Below are 20355 nucleotides of genomic sequence, written 5' to 3'. Positions count from 1 at the left end.
AATTGCAATATTTGTAACTTATAAAATTATCCTATAACCCTTTCAAGTGGATGTCAGCTTGCTATACCCACAAGGAGTTAATCTATCCACAGTACATTATGATCTTTAATAATTGGAAGCGATTGGCCAAAGTGCTGTAAACCTGGCAGAAATTTGTTGCCTTATTTTCTGCAAACCACAAGCACAGCTTATTAATTGAAAAATGAACATTAACTGGCATTAGCTGGCATCTGTAAACTGAAACAGAGAAATGACCACGGTACGCATTCAGCTGTAAACGGTAGAGCTGCAAAGCTGCAACAGGTAAAATTGGGTTTTAAGCACGAATGCAAAACCATTTTAGTCGGCTGCTGGCAAATGCCCAAGTCTAGGGTTTTTAATGAGGCTTCTGCATCAAAATAAGTGAAACCACATGGAATTTTAATTGTTCTTATTCTAAATATGAAACACACTGGAGCAGTATTCTTGAATCTAGGATGTTAGCATACATATTGGCATATTAACATTACCACTTTTCTGTTCTAAATGTATGGCTCTCAGAAAACTTGAGTGCCAGGTTACGTTAGGGAGGAATCAACTTGGAAGATTTAAAAACAGTTTAACCTGGGCTCCTTCAGATGTAAAGGGTTTTTTTTTTAAATATACTCTCTTTTTTTGGTATTGTCAAGCACGGTGAGCTGATCAGACTGTGTAGGGAAAGAAGATCACTTGCTGTGCTTGTTGCCGTGTTTCTCTTTCTGGCGGCACAAAATAGTGTCTCTCCCCTTTACAGAAGCGTGGTTTCGCAATCATGCGGCCATAATGTAGGGCGGAGGATCTGTGCTTCACCCGTTTCATACAAGCTATCATGAGAGTGGGAATTCACAGATGCAAATTGTTTTCTTGCTCTGACGGAGGAAAAATTAGCATAAATCTTTAATCCTGCTGGGGAGAGGAATAAATAAATTATTTACTTGCACCGTCATGTTACTATATTGCTGATCGACATCGCTATTTGTGCGCACCTAGATATACAAAGATGGGTGCCATACTGAGAAGAGTTATTTATCTTCCCAGTCCAGCGAAGAGCTAGACATATATAAATGAATATGCATCTGGTGTTTGCAAGTTAGAACCAAAACCAACCTTAACGCAAGGAGGTAGCACAGAGAGAGGAGGAGGAGGAGGGTGAAAATGCATCAGTGAGATTGCATGGCAATGAGGATGGCAAGAAGCCGAATTTTAGAGGTGACCTTTTAAAAAGTTTCTGGACTCACTTAGAAAAGAGGCTTTAGAACAGGCATCCCACAAAACTTTTTCTGATCTCCAAAAATATCTTTACACAGTGGAGATACAGAAGGCTGGGAACAAATCTCAGCCTAGAGCAGGGAGTTAGGGAGACAGCAAAAGGTATTTGGGCAAAAGGGGGGTTGGAGAAGTGAGCGTGCAGGAGCCATGCAGACACAGCCATGAGTGAGATAAGAAAGGGTTATGATTATTTGGCCTTTGGGTAAATAGGATTGTGCTTTACAAGCAACAGTAAAAACAAACAAGTGTGGATTTACTAGGGTATGTAAGGAGGTCTGTAGCCCCACATTAGAAGTGCCTGTGCGTGGTGTGCACATTCCCAGTCATTTGACACAGACATGATCTCTTGGCAGCACCCATACAGATAATATTTGGATCTAGCCCTGAAAGGGAGATTGCCTTTTAATGTGTAAAACTGTGTGGATAGTTTGTTATTAAAAAAAAAAAAATATTAGTTGCAAAGAAACAAAAAATGCTGATGCTCTTCTACACCCTTACACTCATACCAATTCTACCTTTGATTGTAAAAGCCTTGTTTAGCTTCTATCAGGGTAAACTAAGAGCAACTCTGTTCATGTTGGGAGAGTTGCAATAACAATGAAAAAAAAAAGGAATATAAGCAGTAGCAGATTGAAACTCAGTATTTTGAGCAGCTGGGGAAATTATGTTCTAACCTTATATTTCCAGATACATATCAGACCTGTTCACAATATAAAGGATAGTGTTCCAAAATTACAGCTTTGAATCTGGGTGGTATCGCCTCTGGCTATTGTTTGCAGTTGGGAACGAAAGAAGTTGCATCAAGTAGTAGAGTGTTTGCTGTAAAGGTACAAGTTATATTACATTCCACGGTGCTGTGGTTGGAGGGGTTGATGATGGAGACAGACCCATTCACCCGTAGGTCACTGATTCGGTTCCAGATAAAGATAATAGTAATCACATTGTCCTCAGAGTTAAAAAGGGGCTTTTACTGCCCATTTAAAGCTCTGTACCCAATATCTTCTGAGACAGTGGATTATAATCCCTGGGTTTCAGGCTGCATGAGTTGGACGCTTGGCTGGCTGCGGCCCAGGTCCTTCAGCCTGAACCCAAGCTGTGCCTAAGCTTTGCCCCTGCCGCTTTTAGGTATTGTCTGATACTATATTGAAGGTGTGGGTTAAATGAGCTGGTAGAATAGGAGAAAACAGTGATCTAAATCAAAAAATGTCCCATACAAGGTGGCAGGGTCTGTTGAGTCTGTGGCTTATGGTAACAACCACCATTGTGGGTGCTCTAGGGGACCAAGGGCAGAAGGGCTGGAGGGACCTTCCTTCTACACAGCAGTGTTGGCAGGTCAGATCCAAACCCTATCTACAAGGAAAAGCGTTGCTGCGTCTTACACTGAGGATACACAGGGTGTTTCAGTGTTTAGCACGTCAGTTTGGCATCTCGAAGATGCCGTATTTTCCCTTTAGGTAAATCAGATTTGGTAGATTGGCAAAGAGATGGGTGAACCCTTGGATCTAGAGGACTGTAAAGCTGTAGAAGTGTTGGCTGGGAAGCACAGGGAGAGCCCATTTGATTTCATTGTTTTTCCCCTTTATTTATACCCTGCTCTTTCCAGCTCTCTCTTTCTAAAAATGTGCATATGTATCTACTGCATACTGGCCGATGCATTTCCCTCCCTCTTGCACTGTACTTCTTCATTAGGCTTTTTCTCTTCCCCCCTGTCCCTTTTCCCACACCCTTGCTGTTTTCCACTTTTCTGGCTCTCAGCACAAGCTTTCACCATCTTTTTCTTCTGCTCCTGTCCATCCCACAGTCTCCTAAGCAGATCACCAAGCTACTAACGTTTGCTTTCCAGTTCTGCTCCAAAACTTTGGGCATTTGATGTGGGATTAGAAATTAGGCAAAATGAGTTTAACCATCCCTGTTTTGTGTTAGACTCCAATTCACAGCGTTACCATCCAGACGTTCACAGTAGCCATAAACTGTGTGGTCTTTTTTTTCAACCAGACTGCACAGACTACATAGGAAAACAACTTCTTTCAATGGCAAGAAGTGTGTTGGGCTTGTAATTTTCCATCGACTGCACTGAAAAGTAAAATTTGCATCTTTGCTATCAGCTCAGTGGCTTTGCCCATCGTTCGGATGCAGCAAATAATATTTTTCAGCCATAGGAAGTAGCTGAGCAGATCCTCACCTAAATAAATTGATTTAAGGCAAGAAGTGGGGCTTAGTCACCCCCGGTGTAACTCCCCTGGTGTCAGTGGTGCAACTAAATCGGTGTTGCCAACTCTTGTAGTCTTACTACAAGCTGCACAGTAATTTCTGCTTTTCTCAAAACCCCAGCTCCCCACGGCATGTGCTGGGGTGGGAATCTCAGCTTTCGTGTGCAACCAGACCTGAGTTTCTCGAGAGCAAAATAGCAAAAACCCAGACACGTAACCCTCAAAGCTCAGAAACCAGAAGGCAAGTCAACTCCAAATCCACCTTTCTCTTTTTGGCTCTTTTCGGTCTCTTGATTTTTGAGATTCTTTTTTTTCCCGGCCTGACTTGTGACCTTTGAACGCTTCAGGTTGGCAATGCTGCTCCCGCCATTGGCATCAGTGGAGTTAGACCAGGGATGAGTTTGGCCCAGCGCTTGTAGAAGACAGGTGTATGAATCTGTTCCTTGCAATGTATTATTTAATATGATCTACTGTTCTCTTGGGGGCCAAAAGAAGTGGGTTTTCTTAGAAAAATAAAATTCTATCATCACTTGATACAAAAAATGGTATTTACAGAATTGTTTTCCCCCGTCTTTTGTTATAATTTTTTAGGTGCTTCAGAGCTGGGCCCATTTTCAGATCCCAGGCAGTTCACAAGCATTTCATCCCTCACTGAGAGCCGCTTCTCCAACCCACGAATGCACTATCCAGCCACCTTTACCTATACACCGCCAGTCACCTCAGGCATGTCACTGGGTATGTCCGCAACCACTCACTACCACACCTACCTACCACCACCCTACCCCGGCTCTTCCCAAAACCAAAGTGGACCTTTCCAGACCAGCAGCACTCCATATCTCTACTATGGCACTTCGTCAGGATCATACCAGTTCCCCATGGTGCCGGGAGGGGACCGCTCCCCCTCCAGGATGCTTCCTCCGTGCACCACCACGTCCAACGGCAGCACGCTGTTAAACCCTAACTTGCCCAACCAGAGTGACGGTGTGGAGGCGGATGGCAGCCACAGCAGCTCCCCAACCGTCTTGAATTCTAGTGGCAGAATGGATGAGTCCGTTTGGAGGCCGTACTGAGATTTCTTCTGTAGCCGGCCCGACCTCCGTGAGCCAAAAAAAAAAAAAAAAAACCAAACAAACGGTCGACTAACTACGAAGTGCCTGTTTTTTGTGTTTTTTTTTTAAAAAAATAGATTTTACCAATATGTGCAACTGTGTAGATGGGATGATAATGGCCATAAATAACACAAAAGTTACCAACACACCACAACCCATGTTTCAGATTATGTGGATCAAAGCACATATTTTTTTTTTCTTGGAACCATTTTACTTTGTTTTATATTTAAAATGTACTTTTTACACACACACAAAAAAATCACCCCTCCTTTTTTTTTTTCTTTTTTTTTTTTTTTTTTTTGGTCTAGAGTGTTGTAATAACTAGTGAGTTCTTTTGCCAATGAGGAGAGAACGGACTCCCCAGCTATCAGGAGAAACATGGTGATGCAAGGCAAAGGCTGCATTCCCTTTTATTTTTTAATTAAAAAAACCTAACCATGAACTCCAGCTACAGTTGCAATCATACAACGTATGGGACCCTCTTCACACCCGTAGTGCAATTCAACTGGCTTGTATTGGTGCACATAAAAAGGAAAGCAAGATCGAGTTGCTTCCATTTTGCCATGATACATTCAGATGAAAACAGCTGTCCCAAAAAAACTCTGTCCGAGCCTTGCTGCAGATAACGGTTGAACTTCTCTGTGTTCATTGCTTTTTTGGTTTGTTTTTGGGTACTTAAAGAGAACGAGTCTTCAAGTTAGGGTAGACAACCCTGGGGTTTCCTTTTTGCTTTTGTATTCGTTCGTTTTGCCTTCAATTAGCCAAAAACCAAAAATAACAACCAAAACCTTTAAAAACAAATAACAAAATGTTATTACTTATGCAAAATATAAAATGGCAATATATATTACTAGAGCCAAAATGGTATACATAGTATTTGTGTTCGGCTATGTTCTTTTTTATTTTTTTTTTTAAATTATAAATGTGTAAAATTTGAGGTTGTTTGCTAACATGAATCATCATATAACTTTAAAAGAATATTTATAATTATTTAATGACATTTGGACCCTTTAAACGTTTCTTAATGTAATGATATATTGACTTCGGTCTCTAAAAGTGGTTTTGTTTTTTTTTTTTTTTTTTACTTATTACATTTCTGCAATGGTGTAAACCTCAAACCTTTACCCAACTCTGAAAAGCAGTTCCAGTGTGAACCAGTTTACAATGTGACTTAAAAACGACAAACCCAACCCAAATGCATCCACATCAAATGATTTTGGATGTAGGATCTTTTTATATAACTTATGAAGGAAATATTGTGCTTAAAATATTTTTATTAGCTGTCTGGTTGCCTTCAACACAGTCTTGCCTTTTAATCAGTAGTTGTGGAGACACTGGAAAAATGGTAGGAAGGATGAAATATTTTCCACCCTTCCCCTAATTTCTTCTTCTCCCAGGATTTTTCTCAGAACTTCAAAATTTGAAAATATTCATATTTAAAATATTCTGTTTTGACAGCATAATTTGAATTTCGACAGGGTTTTTTTTCCCCAAAGAAAAATCAAAACCTTTTCAAAGCCCATATTTTATAAATAATGAATCGTTAATTATCTCAGAACTGGGATTAAGGGAGTATTGGTGAAACTTTTTCCCCTCCCCTTGCAATTTCAGCCCACTCGATGGAATAAAAAGGTTCAAAACTTGAGACAGAAACTGCCTGGTAGCGCATCACCGCCCGTTAGCATTAAATGCTAGAGCCGTAAGGATGCTGTGTTGACTTTGAAGCTGTTGCCATATTAGAGACAAGCACAAGGGCAGCAATACTCACCTCCGCAAACGCTGAAGATAGATATAAAAAATCACCTTAAAAGCCACCCTGGGGCTCCCAGGCGCAATACAGGGAGAGCAAACTGCACCCAAAACCCTTAACCAACCTGTCTGCCGCCAAACAGCGGAGGGGCCCAAATTTTGCCCAGCCCAGGGCTGCTATGGCAAACGGGGAGGTGACACGGCATCGGCTGGATGCAGTGGGAGCTGAACCACCCTCCCCATGCTATCCCCACGCCGGTGATGTTAAGCCTGGTTTAGCGGGATGTTCAGCACGTGCTGGTGGAGTTTGCCGGCGCTCCCTCCTTCCCCTGCCTTAGCCATCGCCGTCCGCAGCCTCCTCGGGGGGCTGCCGGCCGCCGTGCCCCTCCTTGTGGCTACCTCCAAAGTATCGCAATAACTCAACGGTGGGCATAGCCATACAGAGCCGGACAACGCCATCACCGCTCGTTAATAGCGAAGCTGTTAAACGAGGTGACATTAGCATGCTACATCCCTCTGATTCGCGTGATGATGCGCTCTTAAAAAAGAAAATTAAATAAAGTCTTTGCCTTCTAAAGGTTGTATACCAAGTATGCTTAAAGTATAAGTAAGACACTTTTTTTTTCTTCTAATACTTAGTTTTCCTTCAAAGATGGAAGCTGTAATTGATTCTATTTATTGTTGGTTTGTGGTAGCTTGAAGCATACCACTGTCCATTTATTTGTAACTGTAAAATACGTTTGTTAGTCTCAGCAGCACTTAAAAAGCCAGTGTCTGGTTACACATTTCAGTTTTGTTTTTTGTTTAGTAAGCAAGAGAAAAAGATGTACTGCCAGTGCAAGCTGTTTCCTATTTAATAAAAGGTACTATATTTGTACATTATTTGTTATTGCTGAGAAGGGCTTTTTAAGGTTTACTGTATGCATATTAAGTAATTTTTAGGGTGCTTTTGTGTTGAAATGTTGTTAAGAGTGGCTGCAGGCAGCAACCCAGATTTTTTTTTTTTTTTTTTTAAGACTTTGTTGTAAAATTCAAGCACTTGGTTTTTGTTTCTGGATAAATCCAGCACAGACCAGACTTTTGTTTTGCTCAGTACCGACAGGACTCTGTTTGTGTCCCCGCGGTTTTTCAACTGGACCATTAGGGACAGAGGTTGAAAACGTTTTCTCCGCCCGGTCGAGGCGCGCGTGCCCGATCCGTGCCCTCGGCTTCCCTGGCCGTGCGGGCAGGCGTCTGCCTCTGCCTGCTTGAGATAGGAAGGCAAGGATTTTCTAAGTACCTACGGACGGAGGAGCACCAGCCCCTTGACTTTCAGTAGTCCCCCGTGCTCCTGAACCCTCCTGGTGCCTTTGGAAAATCCCTCCCGGTACGTCAGGCTGGTCACAGAGGGAGTTGTACAGGCTGAGGCAGAAATGCTCATCAAAGCTGTCGGGAAATGCTTCCGAGTTCACTTGGAAGTGCTCTTGAATCAGGATTTCAGACCAAAATAAACCCCAACCGGCGCTATGTAGTTAATCATATCAGATTATTTGACGTTTTGTGAGGTGCTTAGCATCGACAGAAAGGAGTTTTCTCAAAGGTACGAGAGCCCTTCCCTTTGGTGAGTGGCAATCTTTGGCACCGGTCATAGATTTAAAGATTAAAAAAAATGGCCTTTTTTCACTTTCCACCTCTCTTATTCTACCAAAGATTTACTTCCAGCACAACAGGCACGATGTCCCTTTTGTCAAATGGAGGGTTAAATCCTCCTCTCCCTCCTCCTAAGGGTAACCAGATCGGGGTCAGCGGGTTGGGACGGATGAGTAAAGCAAATTATTTAACCCACAGCATCATTCGTGTGGCGTTTATCGTTTCTTTTAAAAGACCAGCTGCTGTGTCTATCTTAGCATTGAACTTTTTTGCCAGCAGTCCCCCGAGCAAAGATTTACCGGTTTCCACAGGTACCATCTCGAGTGGGGAAAATTTTGCACTTTCACACTTAGCAAAGCGAAGCTCAGCCCCGCACGGGGCTGCAGGCGGCCAACAAGCCATGAGCAAAAGCAATAACTAAAACCTGGATCAGCCATGAGCTCAAAGAAGCCCCATTCTCTGAACCCCTGAATTTCTTGTTGTTTTTAAATAGAATGCATTTCATTTTAACATTTTCTGAGAACTTTTTTAGATGTTTGTTTACTTCCATGTTTACAGATAACTCTTTGCTTTTTTTTTAATGCAGTACTTTTAAGTATATCAGCCAAAACCATACTTTTACAGTAACTTTTGTTTTAGGTAATATGAGTGACATTCCAATTTTTTTTTTGTTGTTAAATATGCTTTACCAGTCTTGAATTCCGCTGGAACAAAATATTTGTAGCATTTTGTGTAAATACAAGCTTTAATTTTTTATTTTTTCAAATGCTGTCACCCAAGATTTGCTTTTCATGCACATATTGTACAAACACACTCTGCTTTATGCCACAGACGATGATTGTGGATCAGTTTACTTCAACTTCAAAGGGACTATTTGTATTGTATGTTGCAACTGTAAATTGAATTGTTTGGCATTTTCTCATGATTGTAATATTAATTTGAAGTTTGAATTTCATTTTCAATAAAATGGCTTTTTTTTTTTGTTAATGTTCTTCTACGCTTCTTTTTCTTCCGCTGTCTCCTCTTAGCACCAGGCAGGGTAAAGTAAGTACACGGTAGGACACAGTGCCGGCCCTTCCGTGGCGGCCCCATCGATTTCTACAGCACTTAAGTTTTCCATTAAATATAAAAAACATGTTTCCAGGCCTATGGGTGATAAAGGACACCTTCTAAATCCGATCTCAAATGTTGCTTCTTTTCCTGAGTCTGCAAACTATCAACACCTGTGTTTCTTAGAGGAGTGCAAACTGCTCCATTCATCTTGCTAGATCGTTGACTCTGAAACCTAACAATTGACATTAGCTGGGACATTCTGGTGCTATGGTGCTGTGGGCAGAGCTTGGAGTACAGGGAAAGCTGGGAGAGATTTCCAAACTGGGGGGGAGGGATTGGGGTTTATGGTGCTTTTCCAGGATGGGGGTTGCTCTATCCCCACCTCTTCCTGGTCAGACCTGAGGAATGCAGTTACAGATAATCTTGTGATTTGCATGGCCTGAGGCAAGAATAGTTTCCAAGCAGCAAAAGATATATGGATAGGGAGGAGACTGGGGGAGGAGGCTATTTTTCCTCCAGCCTAGTGTCAGGGGTAGGAGGAGATGCAGCTAATGAAGGTGAGGTTAAGTTCACCTGAGGCTGCCTGCAGGAGGAGAGCAGAGGACAGGAGTTGTTTGCAAGCTTGTGCCTGGTTTCATAGTAAGTTCTTATCCTTTTTAGCTATTTCTTGAGTCTGCAAAAGTGAAATAGTAGCACAGAGAGGCATGAGGTTCTGATCATTTCAAGAAACCTTTAACTCTGAAGTTTAAATGTCACTAATACTGATTTTGTGAGCTCTGTTGGCTTTACCATGGACCTATACGTTTCTTGCACGGTGGTTGAAGATGAAGATAATGTTTGGGGGTTTTCAAGGGTGCTTTCATTCCAGCCCATAATCTGAGTCCTGATTTTAGGGAAGCTTCATCCAAGAGTGAGGAAACAAGCAAACCAATCAATGCTTTGTGGTGTAATTGCTATATAAATGGTTTTGGGGGGACTTAGCTACAAACATTAGTGCTAAGACTTTCTACTGCCCTCTGGTACACAGGTTAACCCATCTCAGCTCGTCGGAGCACAGAGGGACGTTCAGTATATTCTTGCTTTCATGATCACTTAATCCAGATGCTCATAAAGGGAAATAAATAAGTTTTCACCATTTTGTATGGTCAAGTGGTGGAACAGGGGCCTAGAGAGGTTGTGCCACCTCTGTTCTTGGAGATTTACAGGACCCAACTGGGTAAAGCATGGAGCAACCCGGTCTGACCCCGGAGCTGAGGCTGCCTGAGCAGAAGGTTGGGCTGGAGGCCTCCCACGGTCCCCTCCAAATTATCCCGTGGCCCTGTGAGTCAGGCTAGGAGCTATCTGCTACAGGTTGTTGCCTAAGCTAAAAACTGCTTGTGTGACTGTACGAATAACACATATTCAGCAAAAATCAATCTGAATAAAGAGGCTTGACGGGATGAAATTCTTACATAGGCAGGTTATTGAGGAGTTACAGTGATCCCTCTATCTTTTGTTGGTTTCTGACACATTTCTCTGGGATATCTATGGCAGACGTGGTCAGCACAAGGGTTGGAAGAGCCAAACCATCACTCTGATCCAGTACAGCAATTCCCATTGTACATCATGCTGGGGGTGTTGCTTTTGATTTTTTGATTCATTTACCCTTTTGCAGCTTGAGAAGGTGACTCTCGTTCTCTTGCCTTAGCCAAAAAGCAACCACTCTCGAGGCAAAATGACCACCGCTGGTCAGCATGGAGGACTGCCTGATACGGAGACATGTGGAGCAGTGGGGGGAGATCCAACTCAAACTATTTTTAGGAGATAAAATTTAAAGATGCTTCCTACAAGGGATGGTGACCGTTGTCTTCCCCATCTTTTGGTGTCAGTAAATAGCTTCTTGCTTTTGGGTTGTGTGGTTTGAACATCAAGTCTGGATCGCTGGAATCGGGCCTTTGCCGGTCCCACGCAGCGTGCATAGGGCGGGCAGCATCTCGCGCTGCCTCTCCCTGTTGGCCTTGGTTTTAACTTTTTAATTTCCTGTGGCTGTGAGCAACACCGGAGGGGCTCGGAGCAGCCACGTGTTGGCAGCCGCAGGCCTAAATCAGCCTTTTTTCTGCCTAAAACAAGCTCTGGGGGAGGTGGGGGAGAGAAGGAGCAGGGTCTGACTTTATGGTTCAGCACCAAGCCCTGTGCTGGCACCAAATAAAAAATTCATCAAGCTGTTTACTGGGGAAAAGGAGGAAATAACCTCAGTTATATATCCAAGGATTGACATGTACCGTCTAGTTACCTTCTGCGTGGTCAGGAGGAAATGAATCGGTGTTTTGGGGTGGAATCCCTCCCCTGGGCGCCCGCTCACGGATGGCCAATGATCTGCATAAGTCGCAGCAGTGCTCTGCAGCACTTGGGGGGTCACGCTGGAGCGTGTATTTGGGTAGGAGAGGGCATGGTACGGTGTGAGTGACCAGCTTTGCAGCTCAGGCGCTCACCACTTGGCTGAACGCTTGCAGAGAACAGCCCAAGAGCGTTATTCACCAGAAATATTTGTTGGACGGGTTAAAATTATAAGCAAATCAACTAGAAACCCATAATCGTTGGGTAGGTGATGGGGATGACTGTGGCGGATAAAATATTGGGAGCAGGTTGAGCATTTCTACTCAACATCTTGAAGAAAAGTTTTAGCACAAGCTTAAAACCAAAATTTAAATATTTATCATTCAAAAGAGCTGTCTTTGGCTTTCTGTAATTATAATCTTTTCCCTGTAGATCTACTGGTGCAATACCAGTCTGGGATGTATGGAGTTGTTCCCGTGGGGTCTCTGTGATACTTGTATGGCCTTGAAGGGGGGGACATCGGCATCTGCCCCTCTGGGAATAGAAAGCTGTTGGCCCCTGTAACAGATAAGGCTGTGAGATATGAGAACAAAGCCTCAACTTCCAGAAGCATCTGGTGATCTGATGCAGTGCCAATAAAGTAACTTAGCACCTCCCACATAATTTAAAATTGAAGTTCTCAGGCCTGCCCTGCTACTTGCATCCAGATTAATTGCATATATTACTTAGGGCAGATGCACCCTGCTTTTCTAATGTTGACTGTGTTACCTAAATGACAAGTGGACTTGAATTTCCCTCATGGGGATTTCAGGTGGGCTTGAATTTCCCTCCTGCAGCTCAGGTGAGAGAATAAAATAAAATCCCTATAGTTATATTTGTAAGAACTTGTAAAGATGAGACAAATTAGCTTTTGTTCCATAGCTGGGGCATTTCACCATCATCTGTTATTCTCCAGGCAGCTTTGGACTCCTTTTTTTTATGCCTCAGTTTCCCTAAATATAGAACATGGAATTTACTATTTCCCTACTTTGTCAGGGTGTCCCATGGACTCAGTGTTTATAGAGAGCTTTGAACTGTTGTTGTTGTTGTTGTTGTTTAGCTCTTTTTACTACAAATCCAATGTTTGGTCTCACACCATTGGATAGTGTCCTTTGAAACAGCACATTTCTAAACCACATGTTTAGAAAAATTGACCCAGTTTCCAGACTGCTGATCTGGTCAAAAAACAATGCGGAGTTAAGGCCAAGTTGTGCTGTCTCAACAGATTTACTCGGGATTTGCGGTGGGGCAGGAAGAAAAACAGAGATCGCTGCAATCCGTGCAGGCAGCCCTTGGCCGCTCCCTCCCGGCTGCTCGCTCGGGATGAGCAGCTGGAGCTCGCGGGATGTCCCAACACTTAGAGAAAAGCAAACAACCCATGTTAAAGTTGATACGCCGCAGCAACTCGCCAGTGATTAATGTTCACCGCGAGGCCAAATTCAGATGCTGATTACGCCAGTAGAGATCAGCTGAAGTCCCTCTATTAATACCCCCACGTTTTTGGACGTCAGCGTTTTTCAGCCCATAAATGTGGGTGTTATCAATGAAGGGTCACCGAAATGCTGGTTGGAAGGGGTCTCCGTGTGTCTCCTGGTCCAAGGGAGGCTCCACACAGGCCCACCACCACCAGATCCACTCAGCATGGCTGTGTTCAGCGTGTCTTGAAACCTTCCAAGCGTGGAGATGGAGCTGGGGCTTCAGCAGATCATCTCATCCCTGCGCTTCTCTTAACGTCCTCCCCCAACCTTCTGAAGTGCTATTGGTGTCTTTTCCCCCAGCCTCTGGGTTTAGGTTAGGGTTTGGGTTTAGGTTTGGGTTTTTCCCTGCCTCTGGGTTTGGGCACACCGGGTACAGTAAGGATTTAAAACCTTGTTGCACATCTATAGGAGTCCAGTGCTTAGTGACCTCTCCTTTCCACCCCTTCATTTGTATTCCTCCAGGCTGGGACTTTAGAGCATTATTAAAAATAAAGTCAGAGCCTAAACACGAAGGCAGCCCCTCACCCCCCAACCTGTTTACTTTTTCATTTCTGCAGTCGGAACAAGTCGTCCATAGTAGCTGAAAATGATGCTGTTACACCCGTATGCTGTGAGGTAGCTTCTCCCAGGAAAGCACGATTTTTATCCCTGCACCGGGGTGTGCGAGGCTGGTTAGCAAATGTCAGAAAATAGGAAGGAAAGGCCGTGGCAGAAGGGGGGGGAAAAAAAAAAAAAAAAAAAAAAAATAATCCAGACAGATCTCAGGAAACCTGTATGCAAAGGAACTTTGTCCTTTTATTGCCAGTAGTGGTGTTCTCCTAACAGAGCAAGATGTTCTCATCTTTTAATAACTGCCAGGCCAGATGCTGAAGTCTCTTCTGTAAATACTGTATAAGTGAGAAGGAGAACAGCCGATTTCTGTTAAGATGAATACACCAGGAGAATAAGCCAAAAAAAGTAGGAGAAATCTCCAGAGGTCTTTCTTTGCAACTCTGTTTGGCAGCTAGATCTCAAAGTCGGGACTGAAAATCCAATCTGTGCTTCTGTCCCTTCGCTGATCGGTCGCCGCGTGTCGAGCGGCAATTCCTGCACCGCTCAGGGGTTTGGAGCAGCACGGGTGGGGATTTCCCCCTGTACTTTAAAGAGCTGAAAAATCCACAGCCTTTGGCTTTTGTGGAGCTGTAGAAAGTACCAGTCCGTGAAGAATTTGTTTGACATGCTCCCTGCCATAGAAAATGGTTACATGCTGAGTTGGGGCCAGTGACTTAAAATGGCGTCTGTTCCATCTTTTTTCGTACTTTCTCCTCCACCCTGTTTTCTTTCCTTAGTCTATTTTATTTGTATGGAAGAGATTAATTCAAAGTACTAGATAGAGACAAGACTGTTGTTTTATGAGGCATTGTATTGGGCATTAAGAAAGATGCCTCTTACTCTCCTCACACTACCCCTTCAATCAACTTTTATGTTCGGCACAGAAACTGCAGTTCCCTCCAGGCAGGGATCTTTGAAATCGCAGTAAAAACCACTCATGTTTGTAATGTGCTTATAGGTATTGGATGGAAAGTGTTAGAGAAAAGTGGGGTAGATGGTGACGTGATATTTTGTATTTCTGTAATGGGACAACGTCCAAGAGAAAAAAAGAACTGACTGTGCATCATGTTCACACATTTTTCTCATATGCTGAATGGCAGTCCTCGAAAACGGTTCTTAGAAACCAGAAAAAAACCCATTGTGAAACGATGGGGAGAACTCATCTGATGTTTAGGGTTGCCGGCCAACGACTGCAGATAAAGATGTTTACGGAGAACTTATGCAACCCTTTTCCTTGCCGGCGAGGGAAGGTTTCGTACGTGCCATTTCAAACCTCCCTGTCTCTGCCTGACCAGGAGGATCCCCCCAGTTGCTGTTTTCATAAGTTTCCAATTTTGGTCGCTCCGTTTAACAAGGTGCATGGACTTTTTTTTTTTTCTGTGCTCTGCATTTATTTATAGAAGATACTTTTGGGGGGATAGTCATGCTAAGCCTGGCATTTTGTTTATTGTGGACTTCTGCCCTGGAGCACCTCACCAACTCCTCCATGACAGAAAATACTAACAGATAATGTGCTGATGAGCCACGGTGTTACCTGGGTATCGTCTCTTGGATTTACTGAGCCAGGTGTGTGTGGCACAGAGGGACAGACCCTGCGCCCGCTCTGTGTCGGCAGCACCAGTGGTGAAGGATGGAAAGAGGATCCTCCGCTCATGGCTGAGGGCACGTGCTCCGTGCCGGGGCAATCGGCTGCTCAGACACACCTGGCTGTATCAGACTTCACCATCTGGAGAAAATTAAAAATAGAGAGAGATAATTTAGGTCATCTGCAGTGTGACAGCCTAGAGACAGGAAAACACAAACCACTGGTGCTCGAACAGGCCGTGGTTCAGAGGAGGTGGCACCTCCCCGAGTCTGTTCAAGTCCGGTTGGTGGGGGAATCACACCCATCCCGGTGGGGCTGAGGAGTGAAACCCTGATGAAGATGGATAAATTAATGCATCCCATAAACAAAAGTCCTCTTTGAGGCAAATTTTGAAGCCCAAATCCTGGCTTTCTTCTGGAAGCAGTAGGGTCCTGAAGGCACCCCTTGGTTCCAGCTTCCCCAGAAGGTTTTGGACATCTAAGGTCAGCGTTCGGATCTTGCATTCAGCTCTTTCTTTCTACCAAAAACCAAAACTAAAATAAGATCCAGTTTGTTCTTTGGGGAAGTGTAGACTTGCTGAAGTCGCTGCCAGATTTAAGGTTGCTATTGGCCCTTTGGCATTTCAGTTACTGCCGTGTTAAAGTATTTTACTTATAAACCCTTCCTGACCCATGAGAGCTGATACGGGCTGCATGAAGGGATCCATTGCTTTCTTAAGTGTGTAGCCCAAGCCCTTCGCTGGGGCACACAGGGCTTCTCCCATCCTGTTGAGTCCTTTCAGCCCCACACTGGTGTTGCAGACCAAAATGAGGGAAATGATAGCAGCCTGGCTCGTGCCCCTTGAAGTGCCCTCAAGACCCATGAAAATGTGCACCCGACAGAGAAAAGGATAACACTGAATTTGCAAAGGTCTCCTGCTAGAGATGAGAATGACCACAGACCTCAGGCCTCGCAAATGAAATGTCAAGTCATTTCTTTAGTGCTTCTTTGCCACAACAACTGCAAATAAGAAATTGAACCTCAAAGACGGAAGACGTGAAGCTCAGAAACACGCACACACCCCACATGCAACACGAGGAAGAGGGAAATCAAATTTTCAGCTGCCTCCCAGAATGAGAAGTAGTTCATTTTTAAAAATGTTTTCTTAAGCTTACTCTCTTCTCAAGTGCCCAGAAGCGATGGGTACTTAATAAAAGTTGTGTAATGCTTTAGATGAAAATACTGAATATGAACGTGAATATGAACTTGTATTTACCACCTTGTTAAGTCAAGGGTGGCTTTTGAAATATTATCATAAATGGGTAAAAAGATATATGAGCCAGGGGAGCTGATCTTACTATGAATCCTGCAGCTCCTGGTTTCTTTGGGAAAAGTGATTGTTATTTAGTTACTTCTTTTAGCTTAAAATGCAATTATTGTTTTTCTTCCAAGGGTTTTTGGCTGCTTTACAGTTGTTAAGAAATCAGTATTTCTTAGTAAAATATGTACCCATTTATTAATATTTGTGACAAGGCAAATTTCAAAGAATTAAAAAGCTGTGGTGCCATTTTTCTGGAAAAGGTCAATACCTTGCCAGTAAACACATTTCTCCTTAAGAGGTCAATACAAGTCCCAGTTAAAAAGAAAAGGGGGGTTGGAGTTTTGGGATTTTTTTTTTCTGCCACAGATGCTATAGTTACTCTACTTTGCCCTCTTTGGGTTCACAATAATGGTTTAAAAACATTATTAGCAAGATACACAAAGGAATGACTTGCTTCAGGTAATAAATGGTAGGATTGAATCCTGCTGGTTTTCCTTTTGTAGCCAGTAAAATCTATCTGAATGTTTTCTGCAGAGACAACAGTGGGAAGCAGAGCCTTGAACGTCATTGCCTCCCACCTCGTGACTTCTCCCCTGCCAGGTGACACCTCACAGCTCCCAGCGAGCTCCGGGCTGGCGACAATCGCTAACTCGTTCCTAAAGCTGGATCTTAATCCCTAAATTACCCTAAAAAGGTTTCACGGGCTATATAAGAAGCGTTATACAGACCGTTAATTCAGAAACCGAAGCTAGGTGCCAGCTAGGTGGATATCCTCCACCATGCAGATGACCAAGAGAAAAGAATTTGGCCCAAGCTGTACTCAGAGGTGATCTCCTGAAGTCAAGAGCTAATTTGCTGAGATTTAAGGATTAGGGCTGATTGATAGTTTATACATTTTTTTTTTCCCTATATATGTATTTATGCTCTATAGTAGTACTTATGTGATACTCAAATATTTAAAAATGGAACATAAGAAAACTCCAGCTTCCTTGCTGGGAGAAGCACCATAAAATGCACCTTTAGGCTTTGGGGGTTTATGCTTTCTGTGCATGTGAGGGGATCGGCACCTTGTACCCGGGCGTGTTTGTGGATCTGTGTGTGCGAGCCAGGGCAAACTGGCCCTCCCAAGGAAAACAGAAGGTGAGAGAGTGCTGATAAAGAGGTGGGATTTGCCTCTGGTTTTGCATGGGGAAACCCATTCTCTTTGCAGAACGGATTTCTGTTTCCTAGGAAAATGAAGACTTTTGGTCTGTAGATACACAGATTTGAAGGTCAACTGGGTAATTAAGTAGTGGCGATGCTGACAGCTGTTAATGTTATACTCTTCGTTGCTTGCTGCAGTGCTTTGGGATGCCCCTGTGTGCAGAACCCCAGCTAGACCATACACCCTGAGCCCAATATAGTATGTGTGATTGGACTGGAGGTTTTCAGGTAGTTTTGAAGATTCAGAAGATGGGGGAAGGCTACTTCTCCTTTGGTCAGGGCTTTGGTCATTCCAGCTGTAATGTATCCCACTGCCCCTCTGTAAACTCCGGTGTCCGATACTGCTGGTGTTGGAGATCAATTCACTGAATATCAGTGAGGCAAAGCAATATCTTTGGTAGACCAACCAACACAGCTGGAAAAAATGACAAGTTCTTGGCCAAGTCATTTTTAAGACTCTAAATAAAAAAAAAGAAACTGGAGAAACTGGGGGAAATTGCTCTAGGTTTACTGTATTTTTATAAATTATCTGAGACACAAAAGTAGAGCAGAGAGGGACCTTGCAGTGGGAGAGATGAGGGAAGAGACTAAGTGCCATAAAAGCAGTATTTCTATTGTATCCTTAATGGTTACTATCTAGTACAATGATGAATTTCAGTTCTCAGATTCATCTTGCATTGGTCTTCTTACAGGACTTAGAGGTCGTACATAGTTCATCTTTTTTTTTTGTCCTCGTAGCCTTGAGCAGTTGCTTTTGTGAGCTCACAGTTTATCAGTTGGTCTAATCAACTGCCTCAAAAAGCCCTCCCTCCCCAAACCTAACTGTTTCTCTTTCAACAAGTTTCCATCCTTAGACTCCAGCAGCTTGAATTTTAAGTCTGTGACCTTGTACTTGTTTCTCAGTACAAAGCCTGGGCACTGAGCCCCATAATAGGAAGAACGTGGCGAACTGCGTGGTCAGTGGGTTGCTTGTAGAGGTGGCAGATCTTTCACAGAGACCTTTTCCACCCCCAGCAGATAAGTCGGGGATAACTGGTGCATTGACCACTATTGACAAGTTTTTGCATGTATTTCCTGGAGTGGAAGAAATGATATATAGTCTTTTGTTCAATGCAGAAAAGCAGAGCATCCACGAAAAATGAGGTGTCCCAGGTTTTGAATCATGCTAATGGGTGTGACACGTTGTTGTGCAAATGCCTCCCGCCTGTAGCCAGCACCTCTCAGTCCCAGCTGAGCAAAGTTTAGCCGCTCTCTGGGTTGGGCTAAGCCATGAGAAGGCTGGGAGATGTTGCTTTTCGTATTTGATGCAAGGGAACCAACCTCTCTTTTCTTGACACTTTGACCCCCTGTTTTCTTATCAGCCATCACAGCGGTGTCACAAAGATGCTGAAGATAGCAGAGGAAAAGGGTTGAACCACATGAATCTAGTTTCATTATTTGCATTTTATTTGCTCTGACTTCGTCTGGGCTGTTGCATCCTGACTGCCTTGTTTGGCTCGTGTGTAGAAGCAACTTCTATGAATAGCTGCTCCTGCTTTGAGCTGTTCCATGAATAAGAAGGGAGCTCTATGAACACGAAGCCCAGGTAGACAAAGTGAGTGATTTTGTAAGGACGTACGTCCTTCTTTCAGTTTAAAGGTTTAACTTAGACTTTTGGGGGAGTTAACTTTAATTTTCAGCCCCCTTCGGAAGGAGGCAGAACTACTGGGATTGTGTTGTATGTGGACACAAGGGCAATGTCTGTCTGTCCATCTGCCTGTAGCTTTTCAATCCCATGGCCAGTCCCAGTTCAGTGAAACTCAGCAATGTCAGAACTTCTGAATTCAAACACACGTCGTGATGATGTCTCCCCAGATAGCAGAAATGTTTCTCTCCAAGCATAGGTTTGGATAAAACCTTTATTGTGCAGCAAAGAAGACAACCAAGGCATGCAGTACTACAGAAGAGCAAGCTCCTGTACCCTTCAACCAGGCTGGTTTGCTCGTTGTGCCATGACTTGTCTGAAAATTTGTGGGAGTATTTTTATTCTTTTGATATTTTCACAGACCCTAAATTTGGGGCCTAGACTAAGGCAACAGGAGACTCAGAGACCTCCTAACAAGTTTGTCCCACCCATTCTCTTGAAGTAGCCCATTGCTTCAAACTGAACCACTGCCTACAACTTCCACTAAACATTACTGCTTCTTACGGTAATAGGAAGGATTTAATCATGTCTATAGAATAACTTCATCCCAGGATCCAAGTGTATAATGTCTTTTTCAATGTACGTTATCGTGAAGTCTGCATCATTTTCAAAAGCCTCGTTGGCTTCTAAAGTGTAACATAGCCATAGCTCCTGGGTGTGCCTGTATATGCATGCGCGTGTGTTTTGTGTTGAAAATAGTTTCAGGAGCCTTATGAGCTCATTGCCTGGTGGTTAAATATACCGAGGGCTGGAGCAGCTCCTCAGTGTTCACAGGATGAGATGATTTCGTATCTGAAATAGAGCAAAGATTGAATCTACAGTAGGCAATAGAAGCGCTCGGTAATGCCCTTTTCCTCTCCAACCATTTGTGGCTTGAGTGCACTCTTGCCATATCCCAACTCTTTTGCTGGGAGTAAACTGGACTGTTCACCATTTCCCTCTGCATCTGAACATCCTTCAAAGGAAATACAGGCTGGACAGCCCCACTGTGCACCAGTGGGCCCCCAAACAGGACAACTGGCAGACCAGCACTGCCCAGCCCTGGTTTACAGGCTCAGCTATAGACATGCCATGTTTCCCAGTCCCTTCTTCTAAATACTGCAAGAAATTCTCTTGCATAGA

General features: G+C 43.6%; 1 protein-coding gene across 3 annotated transcripts in view; it reads left to right on the top strand.

The window, feature by feature from the left end:
- Nucleotides 1-20355, top strand: part of RUNX2 (RUNX family transcription factor 2) — a gene marked incomplete at both ends in the record, with an annotated part of 222061 nt that overhangs the window by 146718 nt on the left and 54988 nt on the right. The window contains one exon of one of the 3 annotated variants that reach the window (XM_082307714.1): nucleotides 4089-4567. The exons of 1 other annotated variant lie outside the window; for it this stretch is intronic. In XM_082307714.1, coding sequence (XP_082163840.1) covers nucleotides 4089-4567 — 479 coding nt within the window. Of the gene's footprint in view, nucleotides 1-4052; nucleotides 4568-20355 lie in introns of those variants that run through there. One more of the 3 variants, XM_082307713.1, reaches the window with a different exon arrangement.

This window comes from Platalea leucorodia (genome assembly GCF_965183815.1).
Source record: "Platalea leucorodia genome assembly, chromosome: 3".
Taxonomy (NCBI): Eukaryota; Metazoa; Chordata; class Aves; order Pelecaniformes; family Threskiornithidae; genus Platalea; species Platalea leucorodia.
The sequence above is the reverse complement of the archived record's forward strand: the minus strand, read 5'-3'. Positions and strand labels throughout refer to the sequence as shown.